The following is a 20,915-nucleotide window of genomic DNA, read 5'->3' as shown; positions in this document are numbered from 1 at the left end:
TTCGGCAATTTTTTTATGTTTTTGCATGCGGTCATAAATATGCAATAGATTGGCTGATGACGTCACATCCCTACTTTCCTTTTTCTTATCATATTATAATATTAGTTAATCTATGGTTTCATATGTGTGTGTGTGTTACGTTTATATCCCTCTTAAAATGAAATAATTGGTTCAACGAAATTATACATACCTTTGAAATTTCATAACATTGTTAGTTCTTTACCCTCTGTTTTAATTCTTTTTATTAAAACCATTTAATTTTCAGCCTCAATACTGAGTACTCTTTACCTTTGCCGATTATTAAGATCCCTCACAGGAAAATCAGACTGCAAGGAAATCTTGACTAGAAACACCAAAGGTTTTCCACGCTGCATTCGCTCAATATAACCCCGACTATGTTTCTTGTTACGCCCTCTTCATGAAAAACGTATATATTATACTGACTGCAAATTCAACTTTTAAAGCAGGAACTTTATAAAATTTTGTTTACATTGACAAAATGAATTAAGTGCTCGTCGAACTGCACTGTGCTCACAAAACAGACCAAATAAGTGAAGTAGGATACAAACGAGTTGAATGGGTGATAACTGTATAAGGTGAGTTATTTGTATTATTATGTTCAGTGTTGTAAAATATGCTATGAACTGTAAATTGATTGGTTGTGATTTGGACAAGAAGAAAATGACAATCAAAAAAGGTAGGGTTTTAGCTTCAAGATTAAGTTGATTTTGGGTAAAAATTCTAATTGTGGCATACCAGCCTGAATTCGAGGCGATTAATTCAATACGCTTTGAGAAGTCGACTGAGTTAAAAAAAGAACCTGTACTGAACAACTTCTAGCATCCTGTAAATCACGGACCTCAACATATCGGAAGAAGAACAGTTGAGGCCCACAATGATGAGAGTGCATGGTAATTTAGTATAAATGTAGTGGCAAACTAGTAAGCCATTTCATATTTCTTACACTGGACATATCCTTTTTAAAAGTATTTATTGATTTTCAACGATTGCAACAGGGTCCTGGGGACAAATTTTATAGACAGGGGATGCTCCTTTACATTTGACAAGCCAAAAAATGGTTTCCACCACAAATTGAATGTAATTTTGGTCAGGATAAATTTTGACAAGGAAAAAAAGAAGACTTTTGCTACCAATTGAAGATGATATTTTATAACCTTCTGCTATATACCATACCTACCAGATTTCTAGGGGATCCTTCAGCACCCATGCTTCCCTAGGTCATGGGTCGTAATGCAATTTAAAGTAAGTAAATCAACCATGTTATTCAATAATAAACGCTATTAATATATACATTGTTTTATAATTTGAAAACCTAGGTTTTGGAGATGAACTTAATTTTGAAAACATTTGAAGCCAGAACATTGTATGAGATATCATCTATCATAAGGAAGAGAATAACATGCTGTTCACCACTGACATGTCCAAGGTGATGGCTGGCCTGGTTTCATGGCATGCATTTTCAGTTCTGATGCTTGTTGTTGGTAATTATATTTAAAAAAATTCGTTGAGTTGAAAAGGAGTAGTCGAAAGGACGTATGGACCGATTTGTTCTCATAATGGCTGTGTGTTTACTGATGAGCAGCTATAGTTCAATGAGCCTACAAGCTAAATGTTTCCTATAATAGGAACACGATGCCTAAATGGTAAATTTACCAGCCAATGTTAACTACCATGGTAACAATGTTCAACGCCCAAACAAAATACAAGATACAATTGAATGAAACAAAGTTACTATAATAACAATTCTCATGCTATGAGGTCAAGAACTTAGTAACAAGTCCCTTGTATCTGTTAGTATTATTTGCTGCAATAATATGAAGCTGGATGATGATATCTACCTATATCTGTCTAAATGTGTTCGATCGATAAGGATCGTTAGGAGAAAGCCTACGATAGACTCCCAACACTGTACGTTCTTAAAAACAAGAGCGTTGTTTAAGCCATCACTTAAAACAAATATTGTTTAAAGTTAGAAACAAGTTTTTATAACTTTAAAACAACATCTACAAATATTAAAGAAATTTATTTATTTCAATCTTAAATTACGTTATTATAGTGAAACAACTAAGCAATTGGTATTGGCCAATTTCGTTTTAACCATGCATCGAACCGAAGTTAACTTTTTATATATGTGAACATTTCAATAAATAATAAAAGTTGTGTGATTTTTTTTCTACGCGCTATTGTTTCGTATTCGATGAAAACACCTCTTTTCCAATAAATGCACCATTAATTTTGATTCATTCCTTTATCCTGCCATGATGTTTCTGCCAATACCATGGACTTTTGGTTTTATTTGTTTGAACTTTCTCCTTTATTCCAGGAACCAATGGGCAAACAGCAACTGTAACCGGTAATTCGCCAGCAGCAGCTGGGACTGATGTCACACTCACATGTGATATTACAGGTGGAACAGCAAGTTTAATTATATGGGCAGATGACAGTACAGGTGAAATTATCTTTGCTGGAACGGCCCCTGCCACTGGTGATGAAAAGTTTAGTAACTTTGATGTAACTACCCTGACAGATACACAATCAGCGATGAAAATTTCTAGTGCAGAAGTAACAGATGATGGGGTCTATAGATGTGACATTCCGGGTACTGATGGTAGTTTGGACTTTGTGGTGGAAGGTGAGTAAAATGCACAGCATTTTTTGAATTACTTGTCAAATTCCATTCAATTTTATAATTTCAAGAAAACCCCCCAAATGTTTGAAGATAATTTAATACACGGTATCCCGCGCGGCTGGCCATTGACTGACACCGGAAAGTGGAATTTAAGTTTGATATTCACTTCTGGTGTGAAATTGAACAAGCTAGTAAGTGTTGTTCTTACTGTGATCCTCGCAGTGAATGCAACATGATAAGTAGTGAATAACCAAGTTTTTATGGATATATTACAGTCTTACCAAAGATATTTCAGGCCCGAAACGAGGAATTCATGTTCGTTTGTTTGTGTGTGTATGTGGATGAGGGTGGGAAAGTGCTTGTGTGTGTGTGTGTGTTTGGGGGGTCTGATTTAGTAAACCTTTTATGTTATAAGTCCCATGCCTATATTCGGTTCCGATATTTCGTACATTCTGACCGAATATCAACTGAAGGAAACTCAATTTACAATGACATAAGAAAAAAAACTAAGAAACATAGTGGGTGATTTCAAGTTTAGTGTTGACCTTTTGGTGTTGGTGTTAGGTCAATTCTTATACGAGTATTATACCAAACATAGAATGAAGATGCTCCTTAAAAGTCACTTACTGGTTGTTGAGATGTCAATAACATGATCTCGATCAGTTTTACAAACTCAGAATAAGTTTTGGAGCAAGGGGGAAGCAATCCAAATCCCAACACTAACACCAACACCAACGCCAACACCAGACTTGAAATCACCAAATTTTTGTTCAACTACTGTCACAACAACCTTATATAAATGAATATCAGCAAAATTGAGAACCTAAGCGATTTGATAACCAAATTTATTGGGAATATAAAACAATTATAAAAATAACATCTGAAATTAAGATATAAATTAGATCTCGAGATCAAATCGAATGCAGAAGAGAAAAAAAAAAGAGAAAAGGGGAGATAGAAAGAGAAATGAGACAATTGAGAAAAGTAAATTAGAGAAATAGTAACGAAATAACATTAAAAAAAATTCAGTATGGCAAACACTACTAAAATTACTCCTGTGAATAAATAGGGCCTATTAAAGTTTTAGTAACACAGAGTCGTCTCTTGCATGTCTGCATGTAAACATATTGTTACAAAGACAACAAATACATTGAAAATGATTTGACATGATTTGGAATTTTAAAATACTAGCAAGTATGAAATACTATCCGTAAATTTAACAGTGACATTGTTCTAGCAAAGTGATTTGAATGAGTGAGAACTGCACAAACCTCTTTACATGATTGGTTTATTTTGCATTGGTATTAAAAAAATAAAAATATTTTCATACATACACATGCAAATAGATTAAAAAGGTAACAGTAGCAGGATTATAATAGAGTTTAGTCAATATTATAACAGTCTTTATAGGATTGATATTTTTTGCAGTATGCAAAACAGAGGAAAGACAATGCCATATTCATATCTATATGTGGTAACAGTAGCAAGGTTAACATGGAGGATCCATGGTTATAATAAAGTGGTCAACAATATAATGTACTGCAACAAAGTCACATCTTTACATGATTGAAGTGGTACTGCAATGAAATATTATATAAAAAAACTAATTTTGTGTTCTTGTCTTGTCTTGTCTTGTCTTGTCTTGTCTTGTGAATACTGCACTTGAACGCCTCAAAGAGGCTATAGATTCTAGATTTCGACACATTATTAAGAAAAACATATAAAATAATATACCCTTTCCTTTTGTTTTCTCTCCTTTTTTATTTCCTCCATTAGTCCTCAGAAGTAATGGAATCCACCAAGCCCCTTCACGATCTACATCAGTTGGTCCGATATTAAATTATTTTCTATGAAATGCCAATTCCCTCGCCGGGCTGCCGCCCCTATTTCTAAATGATAAAAAATAACCTCATTATCATATACTTAAGATTTTGTTTTGGAATGAGAAAAAAAAAAGAAAGTTTCATTGGACCTCTCTGTTCTTTCATTTGATTTCACTCGGACGGGTTTAGGCCGGGAAGTTTCAGTATGTCCGTTTTCATGACTTGAGTAGTTGATTAGTTTTATGCTGTAATCTACACATGATTTGATTTATTACAGAGATACCGCCAATAATTGTGATTAATTTTCCCATTATCTGCTTTTTTAAAAACAATGCAAAGCGAATAGATGTGATTTAATTTCAATTTTCCTGTTTACCACATCATGAGGTCTTAGTGTACCGACTTACAATATAGGAAAGGAATATGGAAAGACGAACAATCAGGTCAAATAAAATATATGGCATTTGTGTATAAATGTTTGTTAATATTGTCCTTTCCGTGATAATTTCCCTGTTCATAATGTTAAATTTTGACTTTTGAAATTTGGGTACAAATTTTGTTCTGTTTGGATTTGCAAAAAACTCCTTCTCTCATTGTTATTGCTCGTTTCACTAAGCCGACTTTAGAAATATGAAATATGGTAGTACAGAAATTGGTACTGAAAAAAGGAAAGAAATCTAAACCAAATGTTAAAAATGACAGACAGGTGTGCCCACATTTCTTAGCTATTTTCTTAAAAGCAAAAGTTGATGACGCTGAATGTGCCATTATATCACAACTAAATAAGTCCAAATCGCTGGCGTATACATGGAGAGGGGGGGGGGGGGGGGCGGAATCCAATAGCAAGAAAAAAAAATAAACAAATAAATAAATAACAGAAGGGGAAACAGGGAAAGGAAAGGGGTGAAATATATACAGGATTCTGGATATATCACAAAATAAGATTGCCATTCAAAAAGGCCTTAATTTTCCCACTTAAGTTATGTTGTGGTCCTTCTACATGTTTAGTGCATTATGCTACTAATCCAATGAGAATGAAGGCCACTAATGGATGAAAAATTTTGAAAGGCTATAATAGGAGCATGAACGGACACCCTATGTTCACGTATACTGCTGATTACAAAATTTTTCTCTACTCAGTAGGTATCACGGAAATTTTCACAACAATAATACATAAAAATTTACAAATCTCTTTATCGTGAGTTTCTCTTCTTCTTTCTGCATATGACAACAAAGTAAAATGAAATAATATTCTCTTTTGAATGTGTTCAAATCATGAAATACGAGAGAAAATAGCGTCCCGGACAGAGTCCTACGGGACATTGGACAATATGCGGAATAAAAGAATGTCCTATTGAAATACGGGACGTCTCGTCATCCTTTGTCACATTCACACTTTCTTTTTTCTAATTTTCTTACATGTATTCATAAGTATTCCATATTTCGATACGAGTGTGTATGATATGTATCACTTATAACAAAAATAACTTGCAGCGATGAATGCCCAATTAATGCACTAAATCAATTTTAGTTTTCGGAGGAAAAACTTTGAAAAACATAATTTCATGTAAAAGAAAAAAAAAGGTGTGGCTATGACATCATCAGTTTGCTCCTTGAATATTCATGAAGACATGTATAGAACGTTGACGAAATTAGGAAATTATAAATGTAATGAATTTGTCATTCCTTGTCCGAATTTGAAGAAATTTCTTAGTGCTAAATTTGTATGTTTTTTATCTGTTCAAGTAATACTACCTCAGCATAAATACACACACATGGAAAAGTAGTTACTTATGATCAACATAAATGACGAAAGATTGAGAGGGAGAATACAAGAAGGATTGGAAATAAAAAAAGAGAGGAAGGAAATTAATCTGATACCAGCCATGCAAACTGAAAAATAAGCTATGAAGAGTTCATGAGAATGTAATTTTTATTGATTTCAATTAGAACCTAAGATTTAGATTTAGAAGCCTTATTTAAGCTAAAGGGTAATAGATATTATCATTTATAGTAAATGGATTACCTTGCATTATTCCTTCTCTAGCTGCACCAATATGACATTGAATGTGATTAGTACCTAGGTAAACCATGAGGATATGTATAAAGCAACATGTGATGCTGTTGATAATGTCATGACCCCATTTTCCCATTTCTTAATTTTTACATGAAATCATAATTCGGTGGTCTGTCAAAATCGACGGATCACCTTTTAATTTTGTCCCAATTTTCTCTATTCCTATAATTATTTAGTTATTTTAAGACCAGTATTCCACTTCTTTTCTACAGGGTGCCGTATGAAAGTTAGTTATGGTATAAACCAAAGTGATGTGAATTATTGAATTGTCACTTGTGTATTTTTTTTTCTTCTCATTTTAGCTCCTGGGAGTTTAGCTGGACCAACTGTAACAAGTTTTGTAAGTAGTAGTGGAGAGGACATGTATGAAGCAACGTGTGAAGTTGTTGGAAGCAAACCACCAGTTAACATCACATGGTATCTGAATAATGTTGCACAGACTAATGGTGATGGGAAGACGATAATGCAAACACACCCACCAACACCATCTAATCCACCATTATCTAATACAAAGAGTGTGTTCACATTCCCAGCAACTCAAGAAAATCATTTACAAACTTTGGAATGTCGGTCTACTGGATATCAGCTCACAGAGCTGGAAAGACAGGAATTAAGAGATTTAGATATTCATAGTAAGTAGGAATAGTCGGGTTTTTTTTTAATTCGCTTACATGCGACCTTAGGCAGTAGTCATATGTATTAAAGGTTGCATATTGTGTTATGTCCTTAAAATGATAATATAATGTGAGGTAAAACTTTTGAAAGAAATAGCAATTTCATTTACTGGAGTGAATGGACGAGTTGTCATTACCTTACATTACTATGAAATCACTACTCTGGCCAATTCGTAGTACCCGGGGGCCACTTCCATTGGCGAGTGGATACCATGCACGACCATGTGGTCTAGAAAAGCACCCTAAACACGTATTTTCCATATTCTGAAAACGCACCCCTTATCAAGCATTGGCGTGTGAAACCTTACCCTTAACAGGTATTGGAAACAAAACGATACTATTGGCAAGTATTCCCTGAATTGAACCCTTATACAAGTACAGCGATATTTCAATTGTTATGTCACGGACGTCAGTCGTAGGTTGACGACACGTACAGTGCCGGCCGCGGGAAACGTCACAGAACTTGGGACCTTTCGCAGTCCTCACGGACGCTAATATTAGGGTCCCCTAACACAAAAGTTAACGCTTAATCATACACTTGATTTTTAAGATTGATTGTGCGTTATAGTCAATAGAATCAAACGTAGAAAACTGCTCTACAATCAATGCTAAGCTTTGTGTCACAGGGGGGTTATTACAGGCCCTACAGATCAGCTTTTCGTGTGCAAAATCCTTTTCCGCGACACCCACCATACATGCATGTATATTACGACTGATGGCTGGAGATATTCGAAATGCAGGACCTAAAATAGATTATGACATGGATAAGAAAGTGGTTTTTCAAACAAATTGAGTACATATTGAGTGAGGAAAAACTTACTGAATGAAGGCTTAGATGTAGATCATTACAGTCCATCGAATCGATATTACATTTAATGTGGATTATTGGTGGATCACTGGCAATTGATTTCATGGGTCAGATCAACCTCTCCAGCCGAAAATTCGCACGCGTTGATATGTGCACAGCATATGCAATACGTTTGAACTCGTTTCTTTTGTTTCTTTGTTTCTTTTGTTTCTTTTGTTTACTCCTTCTACACAAACGATATGCCTCTCGCACACGATGTAATGGGCATTATGTTTTACTTTCCCCAGAAATGGGGGATTAGATTCAAATTCCGGGGGGACCACTTCCATTGATGAGTGGATACCAGGCACGACCATGAGGTTTCGAAAAGTACCCTAAACAAGGGAAGCAATTCTTTTCCAGATTATGAAAATGCATCTCTTAACAAGTATTTGGCTTGTGAAACCCTACAAGTATTAGATATATATCCCTTTTTTCAGCATTTTAAACATCGTTTTGACACTCTAATTACGTTACATAGGCCTATAAGTAACGTACCTGCCCACTCTGTCCCCTTAAACGCGTGTTCGCTCCTGGTATCCACTAATCAACGGAAGTGGCCCCCCGGGCGGCCTCTCGAGCTCTAGGAGGAGTCAAATGTGGCTTTGGAAAGTCGTCCTCAATCGGATATATCGCTGTTACCATAGTAGCAACCAGAATTTTGCACACGAAACGCATATTGAATGTTTCCGTCGCAGATGCGAAACGAAAAAAATAATCTCATGTCACACAATTTGCATTGTAGGACAGAGTTTTACGACCATGATGACGGGCCCAAAAAGTCTCTTCCAAAATCAACTACCGTCGTAAATAAGCGTGCGCGTCCTCAAACGAAAGGTCGGGAATGCCTCCTAGGGCGAACGCGGTAGCCCGTAGCGGACATTTGAGGGGAGCGGACGAGGGAAGACGCCCGCGTCCGCTCCCCTAGGACATGAGTGCCCTAGGGGAGCGCCCGAGGATAGTGCCCGCGTCTATCCTAGGGTGTTTCCCTAGGATGTTCGGCCGTGCATTCTTGGTCGAAAGAGGAGGTCTGATTTGACACATTCGTTCAAGACTGCATGTGATTTTTATCTCATATCAAGCATAAGTTTTCGATAATTTATCGTGGATAAAATCTGTTATGAAAATTACAAAGTTTTGGGTTGATAACTGGGATTTTAGGCTTTTCACCGAATTACTTATAGTGTTCGATTACACACTGGCACCAGCGTAAAGGGTCCTTTCCTATACATGTATATGAATATTCTCCCGTGGTGTCCGTTATTTCATTCACTGACATGGTTAGTCGTGATCGTAAATGAGTTTCTGACGAAGGAGCAGGTATTTGTCGATGTTGACCCTACATTCCAGAGGTCGTCCTAGAACTATTTACTCTATTCTTTCCCTACATGGTCATCCTTTTTTATATACCCTGACATGCGTTTCAGGCGCGGATCTACGAGATGCAGATGAAAGGGAGAAGAAGAAAGCAAAAATGAAAGAAAAGGCGAAAATGAAGTGATGGATTGAAGACGAGAAGGAAAGAGATAAGAGAAATAGAAAAAGTGAGAGAAGGGGAAAGGGGAGAAAGAGAAAATAGAGGGGGGGGGGGGGGAGGACGAAGAGGAGAAAGAGGGAGAGGGGGTAAAGAAAAGAAATAAGGAAAAGGTAAAATGGAGAAGAAAACAGAGGGGATAAAAAAGGGAAGGTGAGGCAGAAAGAAAAGAGGGAGAAGGAGAAAAGGAAAATAGATTGAAAATCGAAGGGGAGAAGAAGAGACAAAGGAAGAAAAGGAAGGACAGAATGAGAAAGAGAGAATGATAAGGAGAGGGAAATTAAATAAAATGAAGAAGGGAGACATAATAAAATGTGGGGACAATAGAAGTGGGACTTAAGAAAAAGTAGAGGAAAAGAGAGAAAGTGGGAAGAAAAATTTGGGAATTTGTCCAGATTTTCATGTCAGAAAATACGATAGTAACTCGCATATGCCCATTTTTACGCTGATGACAAGTATTGAACATTCTTGCGCTCAATCTTGTAATTATTTTCTCTCACCATGCTCACAATTTCCTGCTCTCGTTGCATCAATTAAAAACTTGTCCCGAATTAACATCCGCTCATTCAAGAAAGAAGAAAGAAAAATGAAAGAAAAAGGCAAATAGGAAGGGATGGAGGGAAATGAGAAGGAAATAGAAAAAGAGAGAAGCAGAAGGGAGCGAAGAAACGAAGGGGAAAGGGGAGAAAGAGAAAATAGAGGGGGCTTATTGTTTCATGGTGATATGGATACCATATAGTTCTGCAGTACTTAGTTATAAAACTTGTTTTACTCAGTAATGCTCACGCGTGATGATTAAAAGGATTTTCGACTATATAAAGGTGAACCGGGACGGGGCTTTCATTCTTTAACTTGGCTTGACTGACTCCTTTGTTCCCCCAAAAGAATTGTTAGGTTTGGTAGTTAGCGTTTGCGTGAGCACCCACCAAAACTCTTAACAAAAGAAAATAATGATTTGTATAGCTGCTCAATTCTTGCTTTGTCGGCAAGTGATAATTAACTCGTTAAGTACCCATTCCACACACTACTTCATAGTAGCTTTCGAAAACATACTTTTACTAGGGTATGTGTTTAAACATTGAAGCTAAATGCGCTAGAATTTTTTTAAATAGTTACATTATGTAAATAGCTTTGGTTGCTTTGCTCTGAAGCGCATTGAGCATCCAATCAAGATGGAAAGTGCGCTTTACAAATGCCATGTATTATTATTTTTAGCTGCCATATAACACTGAATTCTGTATTATACCAAGTTGCGACTTGGTTTCATCATTTCCAATTCATATAACAAAGTATATTTCTTCCTTCTTCTCATTTATTATTTCCACCACTTTCATCTCTTCCCAATTCGAATATCTACCAATGTAACTTAAAAACCGCAATAGAGTGCAGGTAATGTAATCAGATGTTTTAGCCAAAAGATAAATCTATTCCATTTAGGTAAATTTATACTTTTTATAGGGTGAGGGTTTTAGAGACCCGATTTGAACCGAAATGAAAAGAACATCCTCATTTATTGTTGTTAACGCATCAACAAATTAATCCCCCCCCCCCCATTTCTACGAACATCCTGTCATAAATTGGGAAGCGGATGTGATCAAAGGAGATCAAAGGTGTGGGCGGGGAGCGCGTTTCCGTTTTACACCCTGGCGAAGGCATTTTCCGCAAAAATAGCCACAAAGCGACTAGTGAAGAGTCTACACACGTCGCTGGTTGCAGCGTGCGACACAGGCGAATCCCACACCACCGCATGCAATCTGCACAGTTACTGAATAGAGTTCCTCGGCACTTCATGTACAGAGAGCAGTCATATGAGTGAAATACGAACATGCTTTTGCAGTTACTTTTTCATGAAAAGTTATGAAAAAGTTTTTTTTCTATAAATTATGAACTAAATGAATCGAATGACAGACAAAATAAAAATAAACAGATACATATAATAGAAAGAAAATTGAAGACTGATAAATTGATAGAGACATAGATAGATAGATAGATATATAGACATATAGAAAGATAGATAGATAGATAGATAGATAGATAGATAGATAGAAGTAGAGAGTGAGAGAGAGAGAGAGTAAGACAGAGAGATGGATATATAGATAGATAGATAGATAGATAGATAGATAGATAGATAGATAGATAGATAGAAGTAGAGAGAGAGAAAGACAGAGAGATGGATAGATAGATAGATGGGGGAGAGAACTTGAGAGATGGAGAGATGTTATAGATAGATAGATAGATATATAGATATATGGACGGATAAAGAGAAATAGAGAGAGAGAAAAAAAGACAGACAGATGGATAAATAGAGAGAGAGAGAGAGAGAGATAGAGAATTTGAGAGATATATAGATGTTAGATAGATAAAGAATGAGAGAGACAGAGAAGAGCGACAAATTAACAGATAGATAGATACTGCAGTTACATATAGATAGATAGAAGATAGATAGATAGATTAAAGAGAGAGTGAGAGAACTAGAGAAAGACAGATGGATAGATAGAGAGGGGGGGGGGGGAGAGATAGATAGATGTTAGATAGATAAAGAATGAGAGAGACAGAGAAGATTAACAGATAGATAGATACTGTAGTTACATACATAGATAGATAGATAGATAGATATAGATATAATTTGAAAGATAGATATATAGACGGATAGAGAGAAATAGACAGACAGATGGATAGATAGATAGAGAGAGAGAGAATTTGAGAGACAGACAGACAGATGGATAGAGAGAATTCGAGAGATAGATAGACGGATAGAGAGAAACAGAGAGAGAAAAAGACAGACAGATGGATAGATAGAGAGAATTTGAGAGATATATATATATATATATATATATATATATATATTGGATTTTATTGCAATAAAAACTATCAAAATAAAATCACAAGCAGTCAAAGACTGAAATAAGTGAATGTTTACATACAAAATATAAAGTAAACATTATAAATAAATATCAAATACAATACAAATTCATACAAATGAAAAAGAAATGTATCATAAATAAATACAAAAGGCCAAAAGTACTACAAAGTGTCACCAAAGAAGAAAAAAGCGGAATGAAAGATTAAGAAGAAAGAGGAGAGAGAAGAGGAAAGAGGTGAGAGAAGGGAAAGAAATTGGGATAAGACAAAGAGAAGGGAAAGCAACTGAGGTGGAATTTGAAAGAGAATAGGAGGCAACCTTCAGAAAAAAACTCATTATGCAATACAAGACATTTAACAATGGTAACAAGTAAATAAAGTAGTAATTGAATCGAATCGAGCACAAAACGGGAAAAGTAGAGCTGAGGAAATAGACTCCCGAAGGAAGTCGAAGCAGTGTTGATATTGCACGAGTAGATTAATAGATGGATAGAGAGAAATAAAAGAGAGACAGATGGATAGATAGAGAATTTGAGAGATGGATGTTAGATGGATAAATAGATAGACAGATAGATAGGTAGGTAGAGAGCGTAGAGAGAGAATGAGAGAGACAGAGTAGATAGACAAATTAACAGATAGATATATCATGTAGTTCCATAGATTGATTTATAATATAGATAGTGGATAGACAGATATGATAGATATAAGGATAGATATAATATGAAAAAAAGTAATTATGTGTTTTATTTTTCAATATTTTAGCTATTATTCGTTTTCATTCATATAAACGATCATGTGCGATAAAGTAAAAAAAAAAATCATGGAGCCAACGTATATAGTTCAGCGGAACAACCAAAATACAGAGACTGAAGCTTTTGGTCTATAAACTCAGCTGCATTTGCACGTATGTTCTGCGGATATCTTCGGTGCGGACTTTTGGATCGCGCGCCCAGCTGATTATGTAAACAAACGTAGACGTAGACTCTTCACTAGTCGCTTTGTGGCTATTTTTCCGGAAAATGCCTTCGCCAGGGTGTAAAACGGAAACGCGCGGGCGGGGAGCAAGACTACCAGACTGTTGACAATAACAAAAGAACCAAATAACAAATCGATGAGCACAACCAGTTTTTATGGTGTTCGCTTTTTGCACGTCTACTTTGTATGATCTTGGTCATACTAGTATTTGTTTTCACGTACCTTTCATTCCCTTTATTAGGGTTTTATCAACTATGTCAACGAATTGACGATCCCAATATTGACCGCACGTTTGCTTTTACATAATGAGAATTCACAAATGCCCTTGATATTCATAATTCTGTTTGTCATTAATGTTTGTTAACATTCACTCTGTTAATAACTTGTCAATTTTGATTTAAAAAAAAAATCATGTCTGCTTATTAAAATCTTTTGTCTATTTTAATTATTTTTTGTTGTTGATATGCCTTTCTTTCTTCTTTCCTGATTCCACCCTGTGCACCCCGTTAAAACTCAAGGAAGAATATTTCAAATGTTTTCTAGTTCTTACACTGTTCATTATAAGGAGATGGCACTTCACCATGGCACCTCGCACTGATACACAGAATGTTTTCATCCCGGGATAGCTTTGAAGCTGCTGAAAGGGATTATTCTTCAAGGTTAAAGGTTCAAGGTGTAAAGTTCACGCTGAAGGGAGAGGAATGGGTACGTTTGGAGAGAAAAAAAAAAGATAAAGAATTGATCTCCATGACATTAAATCACAATTGTGTCCTATTTTTTTTAACAAGTTTGTATGATACATGTATGCCTCCCACGTAAGGCGTAAGGAAAATAAGTTTACCTAATGCATCAAATTAGATTAATTGATTAGATTCATTGCGGTAAATGAAAAACAATAAATTCGATGTTCCAGCAAGGGTGACCAGATTTCACAAAATTAAATACGGGACAATCGACAAAGCACTATGTACAATCGGATCGACCGAGCCAGGCCAAAAAATCAACAAAAAGGCTACACAATGTTAGACTTGTTAACAAAATATATTAAGAAAGGGGAAGGGAGGGTAAGCGGAAGAAACAAAAGAGAAAACAAATGAGGAAACAAGAAATGAATTGAGAGGAAAGAAAAAAATAAGGAAAAATTAAAAGGAAAAAAGTTTGAATAAAAGGATGAAAGAAAGAATAAAAGACAGATAACAGTTTCCGTCATTACTTGAAATGAATAAAGAAAGAAAGAATTAATATAAAGGAAGGGAAGATGAATAAATGTGTGAAAGAAAAAACATAAGGAGAGAAAAGAGAAAAGTAAGAAAAATGGAGGAAAAGAGAAAGAAAGAAAGAAAAAGAATTCCTTCATTATTTGAAAGAAACAAAGACAGAAGAAAACATGAAGGAAGGAAGAAAGGAAAGAGGGAATAAGGGAAAAGAATTAAAAGGGAAAACAGAAATGAAAAAATGAAAGAAAAGAAAACACATAACATCTAAAAAAAAAAAAAAATCTAGAATAGATTCTGATCACGCTAGTATAAAAATATAATGGTCTATCACAACATAACCAAAGTACATGCACATGTAAACATAATGCAATGTACGTACCATAGGGTACCCGAGGATAAGTGCGGGCACGGCCAATATTATATAGCACGCAGGAAACTGCGGGCGCGGCTAAACACCCTAGGGGGCTCCCCTTGAATACCCTCGGTTAGACGCAAAAGCCCCCTAGGGTGTTTGCGTGCTCGGGCGTGACGTTTCCTGCGGCCGGCACTGTAGTGTTGACTCTTGGGGCAAAAAGTACACCCTTTGTAAAACCTTTTAGTCGTAATTTTTTATACCATCGCAAATTTGACCCTAAACACGTAGCTTTCCTAGCGAAAATGTTAGTGTTTTTGACACCCTTATTAACGTGCCCTATCTTGAAAAAGACATAATTTTTACGTGTTTTTTGGTCGCGCATGGTATCCACTCGTCAATGTAAGCCCCCATTCGGGTCGTAGTATCCATGGGGATAGTGATTACCAAATCTTCATAACATTCTAATTGTTTGTCCTTTTTTCTAAAAACGTTCTCCTATCTACTCGTCTGATTTTTTTTCCCTTTCCTCTAAAACCACTTTATATGGAATGGATACCTCTATTTGTTCGTGTATTGGGATTTCTCCTGATTTAAGTGACAGCTGGTACTAGATTTCACTATACAATGATATATTAATTGGAAGGCAGCTTTCTGTTATTTATTATTTCATTGTAATAGTTTTTTTCTTTTCCAACCTATAGCCTCTCCATCTTCCGCTAGTACTACTGTCACTGCTGATTATGTAACAGAGGGAACAGACAGAATCAGAGTGACATGTACTGCACAGAATGAACCTCTTCCAACAATGAGAAACTTCTATATATTCTCTAATGGTACCCTGATACATGAATCAATGAATAATGTAAAGGATGTCACTGTTTCAAATCCTGAAGCTGGAACAGAGTACACGTGTATGGCTGGTAATTACCTTGGAAATACATCACTTAGTGCAGCAGTGACATATGAACAACTAAGTAAGAAAATGTAATTTGCCTAAATTCTGACGCAAATATCACCCTATCTTTACCCTAAGAAATCTTTCTTTGTAGTCCGTTTTATAAAGCTGACGATTTCAACCTTTCCATGTGATAAGTTTGTTCTTGTTTAGGATTTTCTTGTGACCCCGCACGTTTTGTATTTTCTTATAGCCCCAAAGCCCTTCCTCCCGTCGATTCTTTTATATCCAGAAACCAGCTTTTAGTGCAAGGTTGTGTGTGCGCACGTGCGTGTGTGTGAGGGTTTGCCGGGGTGGGTGCACGCTTGTGTGCTCGTAAATATGTTTTTTGCTGTGCAGTAAAGTGTATAAGTGTTTTGTATGTGTATGTCATGTATGTAGGGGAAACTGCCTTTGTATAGACCCCTCGCCCAAAATAAAAAATACAAAAGATACAAAAGAGATAAAGAAAATAATGACAATAACAAGCATTCATGAGGCTCATTTTGTTTAAAAGCTAGTACATATATACAATGCGAAGAAAGAGCAATCACATTCACCCTATCCCATTTTTTGTCTCACCTGCATAGCAGAGTGAGACTATAGGCGCCGCTTTTCCGACGGCGGCGGCGGCGGCGGCGTCAACATCAAATCTTAACCTGAGGTTAAGTTTTTGAAATGACAGCATAACTTAGAAAGTATATGGATCTAGTTCATGGAACTTAGCCATAAGGTTAATCAAGTATTACTGAACATCCTGCTTGAGTTTCATGTCACATGACAAAGGTCAAAAGGTCATTTAGGGTCAATGAACTTAGACCATGTTGGGGGAATCAACATCAAAATCTTAACCTAAGGTTAAGTTTTTGAAATGTCATCATAACTTAGAAAGGATATGGACCTAGTTCATGAAACTTATACATAAGGTTAATCAAGTATCACTGAACATCCTGCATGAGTTTCACGTCACATGACCAAGGTCAAAGGTCATTTAGGGTCAATGAACTTTTGCCGAATTGGGGGTATCTGTTGAATTACCATCATAACTTTGAAAGTTTATGGATCTGATTCATGAAACTTGGACATAATAGTAATCAAGTATTGCTGAACATCCTGTGCAAGTTTCAGGTCACATGATCAAGGTCAAAGGTCATTTAGGGTCAATGAACTTTGGCCAAATTGGGGTATTTGTTGAATTACAGCCATAAATTTGAAAGTGTGTCGGTCTAGCTCATAAAACTTGGACATAAGAGTAATCAAGTATCACTGAACATCCTGTGCACATATTAGGTCACATGACCAAGGTCAAAGGTCAATGAACTTTGGCCATAATGGGGGTATCTGTTGAATTACCATCATAACTTTGAAAGTTGATGGATCTGACTCCTGAAACTTGGACATAAGACTAATCAAGTATCACTGAACATCCTGTGCGAGTTTCAGGTCACATGATCAAGGTCAAAGGTCATGTAAGGTCAAAGAACTTTGGCCACGTTGGGGGTATTTGTTGAATTGCCATCATATCTCTATAAGTGTATTGGTCTAGTTCATAAACGTGGAAATAAGAGTAACCAAGTATCACTGAACATCTTGTGCGAGTTACAGTAGTTTTCAAAATCAGCACTGCTGCTATATTGAATCGCGTGATGCAGGTGAGACGGCCAGAGGCATTCCACTTGTTTCCATTCGTTATCTATTTTCTAATAAAAAATAGAAATTGCCATTTCAAAATCAACATGGAGATTTTGATCGTGGCTTTCTACAAACCATGTCAACCTTCCTCAAACTCAGTGAGCAAGACGGCGTATTGGAAGGTTGTGCGGTGTGCTAATTTCTGGTCAATAATCTTACATTCAATGGGAGACTATGGATATTTTTTTTTTCATGTAAAAATTATTAATCTAATTATAACTCTTTTTTTTTTACATTCTTGTTGTTTTCAATATCAGGAACAACCAATCCTCCCCCGACAACTGGTATGTAACCCTACTTAAATCATTTCATAACATTATTTGCGCGAAATTGTGAATTATAGGCAACATTTTATTTGTTGTTGTTGTTGATGATGACGATTATGATAATGATGGGCTCTTGTATTAAAATAACGCTGGTATCTGCCTCAACTGGGCACTCGTGGTGCGTGCTCAAAAATAGGAAATATCTCACAAATTTCAGTGTCTTCAAACAGTGCGTAGAATCATCATTCAGTTCAAATTACATCATGCAGATGGTCATATCCTCTTTTTCACCTCCTCAAAATAATTACTCAATGGATATTACATATTTGAATATCACAATGGCATCAAGACAAAACTAATACTTTATATGGGATCGAGATGAAAGAATCCTGCAAAATATACCATTGACTATGAATCATAACCATGATAACGTTGTCAGTCAATCTCCGTAAAGCATATGGTGTGTTATGCTTCGGTTAAGACACTTCATTGCAAATGTAATTACTGATGTAAACCAGGTTTATATTTTTCAACTTTATTTAGATTTGTTTTTGTATATATTTGTTTTATTGGGTCAACAAAGACCACATATAAAAACAATATAATGAAAAATTTACAATATTATAAAACTAATCATGAACTCATCAGGGAAAAAACTGTTTGATATTAGTTGATGAAATTTATCATTTTTCATCAATAAACCAAAGTTTAGAAGACATACATGTAACACTATCAAATATTAGTTTTCTTTGATCGAACTTATTTGAAATGAACGCCAACTGAAATAGACGATCAAACCTCGAATCCAACGGAGGGTATGTTGACCTTTGATAATCTTCTTTTCCTTCACCCAATTTTGTGCTTTTATCATTCTTTCATCTGTTTTGGGTTATTTATTGTTTAGAAAAAAAGACAATTAAGTAAACACAAGTAGACCAGCTGATACCTAAACCTAAAAAATGGCGTCAATAAATCCACAATTCAACCATTACTTGAATTTCAGTGGTCAAGTATGTCCGAAAATCCAAAATGTTTCAAAAATGGATTCTAAAATGACTGATCACAAATTGTACTTTTGACATTTGCCTGGGATAATATGATTTTGTTGTTGGTTTGAAGGGTAAAATAATACATGAGGACAAGTTAAAAAAGACAGTCAGTGGTCCAGTATGTCCAAAAATCCAAGATGGCTTAAAAAATATAGTCTAAATTTACTGCTGATACTAAGAAAATTGACATACTTTGTTAAAAATCCACCTGAGAGATAAGATTGTGGTATTTAAACTATGGTTTGAAGGGTCAAATAATACATTAGAACAAGTAAAAGGGACTGTGGTCCAGTATGTCCAAAAAGAAGTGGCACTGATTTTGCGTGTACATGATCATGATATCAACTTGTATTTTTAATGAATTAGAAATAAATGCTGAATTGAATAAGTGTGGGCTATTGAGCATCAAAAGTCACTTTCCAACTCGATGTTATTTGAGAAAGCAAAGTGCACGAGCTGAAAATTTATCAACAAATAATGAAAAATAATGATACCATCAGAATGTACACCATACGTTAGTTGTCTAAATTTGGTTCATTACCTTAAGAGAGAATGGAATATATCAAATTTTAGATTTAGAGGGGGAGGGCGGGTGATCCCTCCAACATGCTCCTATTACTTAGAATTACTTACTTCTCCCCTGTCTTTGTATATACAATCAAAGAAAGTTAAGGTTACGCCTTTTGTTAAAATTTCATATTATACATATGGTTTGTGTGAAGGCAGGCAAGTTACTCACTGCATGGACCTATGAAGAGATGGACTATCAACGCGAGCATTTCTTTGGTCCAATGATAGTCACCGTCGCTTGGTTATGCACATCTTAATGAGAACATACAGGTGTTGTAACAATAGCAATTACCATGACTACCAAGGCGTATCTGATTACCTAAAGACGGAACAGTTACCCGGTCTTGATTTTTGTTGGATGATACCCTGTTTTAGCATGAGCCTTTCAGTCAACATGCTTCATATTTGGAGCGGCAAACTTGAGAAGCAGACGATCTTTATGATATAAAATATGATATCATTCGATCCGCTAACTACCGCTCACACATAAGGACCTCAATAACATTGAGAGATACACGATCTATATATGTTATGTACCACGTATATCTGGAATATTATGGAGAAACTTGGGAAAATTAAAGTTTAAATGGTAAACAATCAATCACAAAATTGCCTCTATATTAAAATATGCAGACATTTCTCCCAAATAAAACATATGGAACTAAGAGTACCAAAGGTAAAAAAGAACTGCACATCGATTTGCCATGATTTAAGTGATTTGTTGTCTATTGCGCATATAATTTGTGAAATATAAATGTCCAGTCACGAACTGCTTCCGTCCCTTCTCACGGTGACGATCATGGAACCAAAGAAGACTAGTATGAAGAGAATGTTATTCAGAGGACAATTACAGTCACCTGTTAGTGAATTCATTAAGTAAGCGATGAATGTCCATCTCTTCATAGGTCCATGCTCACTGCATGGGGCAAATCAAACGAGGGGATTGTCATCAAGCCTGGAGCATAGATATTTGGCGGATAGATTGTGCACTACAAAAGCCATAGTGATTGATATATTGTAAGCAGGATTACATTTCTAAATATACCCGTCACAAAAGTTTGGACATTTGAGTTTGGCCATTAATTTATCCCAATTTTACACAATTTATATTTGATATCATTCAAAAGATCATTATGTATTTAAATTGATACCATGCTTGTTATGATCATGACATCATGAAAAGAGCAGGATTCAAAAGTGTTGGATGAGGTCTGAATTAAAAGGCTGCAAAACGAGCAGATATGGTCATGAATGGTCAATACAGAACATGATTCTTTTGTCTGTGTCAATAGCGATTAAAATCCATTCAAATCAAGCCCCTGTTTCTTAATTTTCGATGTTTTGTTGTGGCTTATGTAGTCATGGTTCTGTGAGATAGCATTGTTTGAGT

The 20,915-nt window shown here is 35.8% G+C and overlaps 1 protein-coding gene across 1 annotated transcript in view; it reads left to right on the top strand.

The window, feature by feature from the left end:
• Positions 1–484: 484 nt before the first annotated feature.
• The window catches only part of LOC135155042 (fibroblast growth factor receptor 3-like), a 38,554-nt gene continuing 18,123 nt past the window's right edge, over positions 485–20,915 (top strand). The window contains exons 1-6 of the mRNA XM_064103467.1: positions 485–596; positions 1,338–1,502; positions 2,345–2,653; positions 6,853–7,182; positions 15,716–15,988; positions 17,898–17,924. Of these exons, the coding sequence (XP_063959537.1) occupies positions 1,421–1,502; positions 2,345–2,653; positions 6,853–7,182; positions 15,716–15,988; positions 17,898–17,924 (1,021 nt within the window). The 5' untranslated portion in view covers positions 485–596; positions 1,338–1,420. The remainder of the gene's footprint in view (positions 597–1,337; positions 1,503–2,344; positions 2,654–6,852; positions 7,183–15,715; positions 15,989–17,897; positions 17,925–20,915) is intronic.

This window comes from Lytechinus pictus, chromosome 8 (assembly GCF_037042905.1).
Source record: "Lytechinus pictus isolate F3 Inbred chromosome 8, Lp3.0, whole genome shotgun sequence".
In the NCBI taxonomy this organism is placed as follows: Eukaryota; Metazoa; Echinodermata; class Echinoidea; order Temnopleuroida; family Toxopneustidae; genus Lytechinus; species Lytechinus pictus.
This window is presented reverse-complemented; position numbering and strand designations above follow the sequence as displayed.